The sequence below is a fragment of the Lactuca sativa genome, chromosome 5 (assembly GCF_002870075.4).
Source record: "Lactuca sativa cultivar Salinas chromosome 5, Lsat_Salinas_v11, whole genome shotgun sequence".
In the NCBI taxonomy this organism is placed as follows: Eukaryota; Viridiplantae; Streptophyta; class Magnoliopsida; order Asterales; family Asteraceae; genus Lactuca; species Lactuca sativa.
Window position 1 is genome coordinate 162,035,196 of NC_056627.2, and position 9,877 is coordinate 162,045,072.

At 36.5% G+C, this 9,877-nt stretch overlaps 1 protein-coding gene across 2 annotated transcripts in view; it reads left to right on the forward strand.

Moving 5' to 3' along the window:
• Positions 1 to 5,653, forward strand: part of LOC111876996 (probable receptor-like protein kinase At1g30570) — a 5,785-nt gene extending 132 nt beyond the window's left edge. Inside the window, exons 1-10 of one of the 2 annotated variants that reach the window (XM_023873548.3) lie at positions 1 to 1,100; positions 1,445 to 1,550; positions 1,643 to 1,716; positions 1,836 to 1,974; positions 4,046 to 4,154; positions 4,294 to 4,363; positions 4,444 to 4,517; positions 4,603 to 4,698; positions 4,772 to 5,133; positions 5,632 to 5,653. The exon at positions 1 to 1,100 is cut by the window's left edge and continues 131 nt beyond it. In XM_023873548.3, coding sequence (XP_023729316.1) covers positions 210 to 1,100; positions 1,445 to 1,550; positions 1,643 to 1,716; positions 1,836 to 1,974; positions 4,046 to 4,154; positions 4,294 to 4,363; positions 4,444 to 4,503 — 1,449 coding nt within the window. In that variant the 5' untranslated portion in view covers positions 1 to 209 and the 3' untranslated portion in view covers positions 4,504 to 4,517; positions 4,603 to 4,698; positions 4,772 to 5,133; positions 5,632 to 5,653. Of the gene's footprint in view, positions 1,101 to 1,444; positions 1,551 to 1,642; positions 1,717 to 1,835; positions 1,975 to 2,098; positions 4,155 to 4,293; positions 4,364 to 4,443; positions 4,518 to 4,602; positions 4,699 to 4,771; positions 5,134 to 5,631 lie in introns of those variants that run through there. The other variant, XM_023873550.3, reaches the window with a different exon arrangement.
• The last annotated feature ends 4,224 nt before the right edge of the window (positions 5,654 to 9,877 follow it).

Here is a 9,877-nt window from a genome sequence, read left to right on the forward strand (position 1 = left end):
TTGCCTAAGAGAAACGACTAAACCCTTCTTGTAATTTGTTTCATTTTCCTTTTTTAGAATCCCATGAACCCAAAAGTTTGAAGCCTGTTGACGCAACCCTAGGCCACGTCGTTTAAGCCATTATTTTAAGGCGATTGTGAGCCGAATTTATCAGCTCCTTTAATCTTTGGAGCTCTTTCTGTTTCCTATTTTTTTCGACCATCAAAACGATGTCTCATATAAGACAATTTGAACACCTCAAAATAACGTTAGAAGCCATAAAATCTGCGACCAACAACTTTGCTGATGGTAATTATGTCGGGCGAGGAGGATTTGGGAAGGTCTATAAAGGAAAAATTGTCCATTCGGAGGGGCAGTCCATGGTTGCTATCAAACGCTTGGACAGAGAATTTGGGCAAGGAAACCGAGAGTTTTGGAAAGAAATCACAATGCTTTCCCTCTACAAACATGAAAACTTGGTCCATCTTTTAGGGTTTTGTGATGAAAGCGATGAGAAGATTCTTGTGTATGAGTTCGTATCTAACAAGGGTCTAGACTTTCATCTCAACAACAACGATCTAACTTGGACCCAACGTCTGAAGATATGCATCGAGATGGCTCGTGGACTAGCATACCTTCATAATTCTGGCACCGAACTTAGAGTAATACACCGTGATATTAAAAGTTCTAACATCCTACTAGATGAAAATTGGAACGCAAAAATCTCAGATTTCGGTCTGGCCAAATTAGCCCCTGCTAGTAATTACACATTTGTTTACACCTCAGTTGTAGGCACGCCTGGATATGTTGACCCACTATATAAAGAAACCGGGCTTTTGACAAAAGAGTCCGATGTATACTCTTTAGGTGTTGTGTTGTTTGAAGTATTGTGTGGAAGGTTGTGCAACAAGGGTGATCAGCCTTTAACAAAATTGGCGCGACAATACTACAAACTAAACAAAGTAGATACAATAGTTTTTTGTAATATTAGGGATGAAATGAACCCAAATTCTTTATTGGCTTTCACAAAATTGGCGTATGGATGCTCGAACAGAGAACGTGAAGAACGCCCGTCAATAACCGAAGTCGTGAGTACACTTGAAACTGCACTTAGATATCAAGTAAGTTGTATATTTTCATTTTGGTGATTCTTTTAACATAATTTTTTGGTAGAAATGTGTTCTCATGACATCAATCAATTAAATTCTTTGGATTCACTACTAGAATATTTCTTAGATTCAAGAAAAAATAAAGCAAGAAAGAATCTGTTGGATGTAGAAAAGTGTTTCATATAAAGAAAATTCCTTGATTGAATTTATTTAATACTAATAGTAGTTTTACATGTAGATTGATAATTTATTTTAAACTAATTCTATAAACAATACATGTTGTGTATCTTTTTCTTGTTGGCTTATAATCATATATATCTAATTAAGACATACTTTCTTCTGAAAATTCAATCCAGGCTATTGTTTCTCCTTCTTCTGGATGGATGGCAACTGCTAATTCTTCCATGCCACATGCCTCTGTTGCAGCTGGACCTCCTGGCCTTGTGCAGCCTCCAGTTGCAGGTTGGGTGTACTTCCAACTTTCATTAAACGTTTTGTGGCTCCATGATATAACATAAAATGGATACATTAATGTTTTGCTCTTACATGTGCAGCTGCAGTCCTGAAGGATCCTCAGACACCTTCAAGTGATCCTGGATTGGAATATGAAGCTGGACCATCTGATGAGGTATGCAATCCATATCAGCCATTAAACACTTCTGGTGCCATGGTCTTATTTTTTGAGTTCCATTGCTCTATAGTTATATTTCCTCCCACACTAACATGATCTAATAATATGTCTAATAGGAGTTCTTTTCTGCTTCAAGTTATCCTCCCAATGCATACTCATCAAATGATCTTCCAAAAACTGCGGTTAGGTTGCTCAAGCAGGGTTCAAATGTCATGTCAATGGACTTCCATCCTCAACGACAAACTACTCTCTTAGGTTTATCCCCAATCTTTTGTCTTTAGTCTCTAGTACTTTCTTAATTCGATTAAATGTGCTGTATCCTCCCTTTAAGGATTTGAGAAAAAGAGCAAATAACATATGGCTTCATGTTCAAAATTAGCCTTGCAGTTGGAATTGCTATGAACCAACTAAGAAGATGATATTCAAAACAAGAACAAATAATCAAAATGCTTCCTGTATTGATTAATACCCATAAACAACACAAGAAAATCCTAATGCTTACTAGAATTTTGAGAGTCTAGTTCTCTCCCAAGATGCAATGATCAGAAATTTCAGAAAAGATGATGATAGCCTCATTCCCACTAGGGGTGCAAACGAGCCGAGCCTGGTCAGGCTCGGCTCGAGCTCGTTTAAGTTATACGAGGCTCGAGCTCGTAAATAATTATACAAGCTTGACTCGGGCTCGTGCTCGGCTTGTTTTTTGTTTGACGTGCCTAAATAAGCTTAAGCTCGGCTCGAGCTCGTTAAGAAGCTGGTTTACTAATACCCTAAATCCATAATCCCCAAATATGTTTTTATTTTAATATATAAAAATAATAATAAATTATTTTATATAAAGGCTCGTTTAGGCTCGCGAGCCTAATCGAGCTTAGTGACATAGACTCGAGCTCGAGCTCGTTTAATAAACGAGCTTAATATTAAGCTCGAGCTCGGCTCGGGCTCGTTTAAAATCGGTTTCGATTCGAGCTTTTAACGATCCGATCTCGATTAGCTCGCGAGTAGCTTGGCTCGTTTGCACCCCTAATTCCCACTACCTTCTTATAAGCACTATGCTCTAACAAACTATTTAAGTAATTACCTAAAATACGCCTAGCTCCACTAAATAGATGCTCACTAGTTTCTGGAAAAACCACCTTGTCCTCAAGGTGGATAAAAATGATGGCCTCTTATCTTGTCCATAATATTACCATGGTCTGCAGTCGCCATAATCATTCTTCCCACTTGCGGACTACATCACGAATCATCTTAATACCATCATCATCGGCCTTGTAGGCCACAACAATAGGCTCAACATCACTGTTATGACCTATAACCGGTTGGATTTTCGGGTCCCGTCCTTTGTTAAATTTATCAAACATCCTATATTCAAGAACTCGGGCAAGCATGGTTGTACAAGCTGCCCAAAAGTTAAAAGTGGCAACCGTATTTTGACACCCCGAGTTACAGCCCTAACTAGTGAACTTGTAATATTTTAGTAAATGTGCAATTAATATTTTACAAACATTATGTCTTTATATGTGTATTATATATTTATATATAATTTTTTTTTTTTTAATATCATGACTCTTACGAGTCGAGGAACCAGTAGAAAATTTATCTTATCAAGTCTCGAGCTGACAACTATGACTGATATTTTCAAATAAAACACCTTAACTTCTGACGAAGTAGCTGATGGCACCAGATTTGACTCCCAACATTTTCAGTATTTCCCAGGAAGCATCGGAAAGCTATCCGGTGGCGACTGCGGGGGTGGTCTTAGCTGCTTCCTTGGCTGACCTCCTCTGCAATAGTGGAATGGAACCACGCTTTCAAGATAGAATGAAGCTTCTTATTCTCTGTACACTTTTTAGTTATCTTCTCAACTATTTAGGAAAACTGAGTGCGAAAGTGTTGTTGCATCTCTGTTATGGAAGAACACATTTCCTTCAATCCTTCTATTGTTTCCAACCTTTGAGCCATAATTCTCAGGGCTATTGCTCTGATACCAATTGCTATGAACCGGCTAACAAGATGATATTCAAAACAAAAACTGATAATCACGATGTTTCCTGTATTGATTAATACCCATAAACAACATAAGGAAACCCTAATGCTTACTAGAATTTCGAGAGTCCGCGTCTCTCCTAAGGTACAATGATCAGAAATTTCACAAAAGATGATACCCTCATTCCAACTACCCTCTTATAACTTACAAGCACTATGCTGTAACAAACTATATAAAGTAAATACCTAAATTACCCCTCTACTAGATAGATGCTCACTAGTTTGTTAAGTATCCCATATACCCCTTTCTATAAAACGTGACTTAAGTGGATGCATAGCACAGTTGGAACAAATGTTGGTGAAATAAGAATTTGGGAGGTCGGAATTCAAGAAAGGATGGTGCATAAACCCTTCAAGGTTTGGGATATATCTGCTTGCTCAATGCCTTTCAGGTAAGCTTCCTTTAGCCTTGCCTTCTTTCCATATCTGGTGTTTAATTTGTGTTCATAGATACGTGTCAATTATTTATTATATGATTTTTAATATTTTTCATATTCATCTAATATGAATCACCATCAATTTCGTGTCCAGACAGCTTTGGCAAAAGATGCAGCAGTATCTGTTAAACGGTGCACATGGGGAGCAGATGGATCAATACTTGGTATTATTGAAATTTATATTTCTTTCATAAAAGCTCCAGATTACTTTCTGATCATTTTTTCGGGGTTTCCCCTGTCATAGGTGTTTCCTTTTCCAAGCACATTGCTCAGATATATGCATACAACCCATCAGGGGAGTTAAGGCATCACTTGGAAGTAAACCCTCAATCTTTTTGTTCTTCTATCTTTCTCTTCATGAAAGCATCAAATCTTAAGTTTTTGATTGATCTTGCACATACAGATAGATGCCCATGTCGGAAGTGTAAATGATATTGCTTTTGCTCTTCCTGACATGCAACCGTGTATTGTAACATGTGGCGATGACATGAAAATTAAGGTACAACGAACTATCATTGAGAAAGAAATTTTTTTGTGTCACTCTTAACCAGCCCCTTCATCTTTGGTAATAGGTATGGGATTTTGTAGATGGACGTATGCAGTATGTGCTTAAGGGCCATGAGGCTCCTGTATATTCTCTCTGCCCTCATCATGAAGAACAAATGCCAGCAAGTCTTCTTTACTTCCTTTATCCTTTTGACTTTTTAAATATTTTGAACATTACATACCCAAAGCATTATGTGAAGTATGATATATTCACTTATGATCACCCATGCTATTGACTCCGCTCATTTTTTGTTATGTAGTTTATTTTTTCAACAGCAGTTGATGGGAAAATCAAAGCATGGATCTCTCATTCTTTGAGGTCAAAACTAGATTGGGATGCCCCTGGCCATTGGTGCACAACAATGGCATATAGCACTGATGGAACCAGGTCATACTCAAATAAACATAAGATTAAAATCTAAACCTGTTTAAAGAATGTAAAACGAAATGGAGAAGTAAGATGTATACAGGAATTGGAATCCTGAATACTTTGGGGAGTGGGTAATATTGTTGCTATTGAGGGAAGGAGGGTGGGTTTCCCTGTTATGGGAAATGGATTTTGATTTGTGTGGATAAGTTTGGGGGTTGTGTTAAAAATAACTATAGAGATGAATAAATAGTGACAAGAATTTTTCATTAGTTTTAAGCAAAAGTATCGATATAAACAAGTGGCTAGTTTGTTTATCTTTGTGCATTAAGTTGGTTAAACCCCATGTCTATGCATGTTTAATAACCAACTCCAGTTATCCTTCCAAAATCATCTTTTCCATTTTCCTTGAAAATATGGCTGGTATTTTTTTATTGATCTCTTACCCCAACTTGTGTTTGTTGCTTAAAATATGGTATCATAATTCTCAAACTCTAATGTTATGTACTACTATTTCAGACTGTTCTCATGTGGAACAAGAAAAAGAAGTGAAACCCAATTGGTTGAGTGGAATGTGATTAATGGAGCCATCAAGAGGGAATATTCTGGTTTAAGAAAGAAGTTTATGGGGGTTATACACTTCGACACAGTAAGAAATCGTTTCTTAGCTGCTGGAGATGGGTTTCACATAAAGTTTTGGGACATGGATAGTATCCAAGTGCTGAAACATACCTATGCAGATGCTCGATTGCCTGTGAGTACACAGAATCACTTGCATTTCTTTAATGACATTTCTTATAGTCATTTAATGACAAGATTAACCAATAATGTTCATGGATATGATGAAACTTCACCATTTTGGAAATTACTCTTGAAATCATGTTTGTTGCACTTGTTTGATATAAATGCACATGCTATACATGTGTGCATGTGTGAGTGTGCCAAAACACATTATTAGTTCCAACACATGTCACTATGTAGTATATGATGAAAAATATCTTCCTAACACATGCTTGTTACACATTTCATTAACAAAGAATGATATTTTTGGCTAAGAGGCAGTTATTAAATGAGTGAGTAAAAGGAACTTGTGGATGCTAAATGATTGGAGTCTTATTTTACTTTATGTGTTTTCACTTTTCAGGCAAGTCCTAGATTAAGATTTAATAAGGGTCATTGCTGGCAGTCACCACAAGCGACAACGGAATTATAATCTTGGCAAATGATGATGGGCAGCGCTTTGTCACTGAATTAAAAGATGGAATTTATAGCGAGTCCAGGCATATGCAGTTTCAAAGGTGTAGCTATTTATAGAGAATATGGAGTTTCAAGTGTGTAGCTGGAGCACATATTTTGTTTGTTTGGAATTGCTTTTTGGCGTCTTGTTAACAATGTATTCGTGGTAACAACAAGATACACTTGGACCAGAAAAACCTGTACCCAAAATCCATTATCCATTGGCAATCTTGTAAGTTATACCCTTTTACTATAAACCAATAATTTTTATTTATGTGCTTATATTCTATTATATGTGAACATTGTAGGCTAATTCAGAAAGCAGTAAGGTTGTGGAGATCAAACCAAGAATTGTGGATGCTGCATGGCGGCAACCTTTGCAATTTGTAATTTGGTTACTATCCAATTATGTTTTCATCATTTAACTAAGCTGTGTAATATTTATAGTTAATTTCTACTGTTTATTACTTGTATCTATTTTTCTCCGTCTCTTTTTTACAATCTATTTACAGTTCTTGTACATATGTGACGGTATCAGTTTCAATAGATGAATGGATTCTTAAGACAGGGTGTAAGCCTAAGTCCTCACATATGTGAACTAGCTTTAACAAGTGTCCAAACAGTTAACACAGTGCAAACTCAATGATAAGAACAATGAATAATGATTCAATGGGACTTGATTGAATTTCAAATGATAAATGAAGAAATACAAGAGAAAATCTAAATCAAACAGTTCTCCCTTGCCCAAGCAACGGTCGGATCTAGACTAAAAAGTGTGATTGTATCTGTCCATGTGGCATCTTCTTGATGGCTGCCATTTTAGAAGCCATTATTGAGATTTTTTCTCCTTTTGATGAAACTTCACGAAGTCCGAATCGTTGTTTTGGAATTAGTAAAGTGAGAGAATCCAATTTCAAGACCCGGTGGGAGGGTGGGTTCCATTGTGTGAGTGCCCACAACTTTCTTTAGAAGGGAACCATGGAAAATTGGTTGGATACAAGCAGATCTGGGAGTTGGAGTTTGTAGGAGACCTGATTGTAGGGGCGTAGCCAATATAGGGCAAGATTGGGCCTTGGCCCACCCACACAAAATATAGGGCAAGAGTTGGAGTTTGCAATTCAGGTGAGTCTTCTCACTATGTCACATATGACATTGTATATCCTTTGTATGTTAGGATAATGGTACTGATAGACTACATGTATGCTATTTGACTAGGATATCTCCTTGTTATGTATGTATAGTATGGGACACTGGTGTCATGGTATGATCGACTGGTAGGGTCTTTCTTGTTGGTTGTATGATATTGTTAGATGTCATGTTTGGTTGGGGTAATGATACTATTGGTTGATCGTTGAGTGGATACCCTAAGGGTTGTATGTAGTTTAAGTCGGATAGCCTGAGAACTCTTGGTCTAGGCTCTCTTTCATGTTCATTATTTGGTTGTGGCTTTAGAGGAGGATCATGTGTTCGACTGTCTATCTAACTCCCAACTACATATGACTATGTGTTCATGAGGCAGTGTCAGTATTAGCATTAGCTCGGTATAGATGTGGTTCCGACGAGACGTCGATGATTGCATGGAAGCTGAGAGTCGGTAGTAGTGATGGATGTGAGCCGGTCATAGTGGTAGTTGAGAGCCAGTGGCCAAGTACTAGTATATGATATGTATGATTGATGTGCATGTTGTTTGCTTGTGGATAGGAGAGTTGGAAAATCGCCACCAGAGTCGAAAATTTTTCTTGTATACAGTGTATGTATGGTGGAATATGTGGTATATTAAGGAACCTACTAAGCTTGATGGTGGAATATGTAGGTTGTTCGTAAGAAGAGCTCGATGAGACTGTACACATGCATCGAAGATATTTATTTCCGTTGTTTTTGTAATTCGACTATGATAACATTATGGTTTCAAAAAAATGAATGTCACTTATTAATTTTAAGTAAATGATTTTAATTGGTTGATCCATTTTAAAATGAAAATTATATTTGAAATTTTTGGGATGTTACACTAGTGTAGCTATTAGCTCTATATTTTTTTCAATGAAATACATAATCTTGTTTAGTTATTTTCTTGGCATTTTGCTCACTCCTGGCACTATCCTATGATGTTTTCATTATGAATACAACATTATGGTGAATTCTTAGGATTTCCTAGAAGGCAATACATTAATGGAATACATTCATACACTGATATTTTAGACATAGGTGAGTTCTCAATTTTAATGAGTCTTTGTGATTTGGATGTTGTGTTGTTGGCCTTAGGTAATGAAAATGATGTATGATGACTAACAAACTATTTCCCAAAACATAGATTGTCATAGATGTACATTGAACTATATAGGACAAGGGTTTATACTTGTTTCCGTGTTCATTGGGTAGTAATATTGTTATTAAGGAATATGAAGACGATGGTACACCTAAGTGTATAGGAGACTAGGTTCAAGAAATTCTGGTAATATGAGGCCACCATATGGTAAAAATGCTTAAACCATAGTGAATATCTGATCAGAGTTCTAACCTTGGTAATAATACATAGTAATAATACAATAGTTAGTGGACAACTTATCCCACCCCAAGTCAACTATGCAATTTCCCAAGATTTCGACCACATATTCAAAGGAGGTCAGATAATGTCACAAGAAAAGGTTGACAATGAGATACACCATAAATCATACACTTAAGATTATTTTGATGGAAGTGAAGATAAATAAGATGAAAGTGAGGATGATTTCATTGTCGATGAGGACTTATTGTTGGATGTAGAAGTTTTTATGAATGATTTTCACTTGAAGCTGAAAAAGAATCAAATTAAGATCAATTCAGAATGGATTGAACCCATATCAACCTTAATTGATGTTATAGATGGAGATAATGAAAATGTATAAATATTGAACCATGAAGACTTTGGCTCCATTTTTAAGGTGAAGATGGCACAAATAGAATAACGAGAATGAAGTAAAGGGTATTGAGGAAAAAGAACAAAAAGGATGAAGTATTTGCTAGTTCTAAGGGGACTCACTTTCATGTTTTTCAATCCTTCTAGACATCTAAAGAAGTTAAAGAAGAAATTAAGAATCATGCAATAGAAGTTCCCAGAAGGATAACCAAATTTCTAAGAGCTTCTCCTCCTCTCTCCTCTCTCATCCTCTTGCTTAGTTTCAGTGTGATCTACTAGAGGCGTGACACTTGTGACGCTTGCTCTTGAAGTTCAAGATTACGAGGTTTTCAATTGTTATTGCTATAAAACAATCAAGGTATGTTTTCTTAACCCTATTTTTTATAGATTTCAAAAATAGTATATACCTTTTAGGGTTTTCTATTTGATGTTCAAAAGTTTTATGTTCAATTAGAGAAAACATAGATCCAAGAATTAAGGTTACATGCATACATAGGTTTTTGTTTGTTATGCTCAAAACCCATCAAGAGCCTCTCTGTTTGGTCTTGTCTGATTAAGGCTTTGGGGTTCGAAGCATGACCCGAACACCAGATTGGGGTATAGTCGGATGTGGATTCGACTCAGGATGATTGT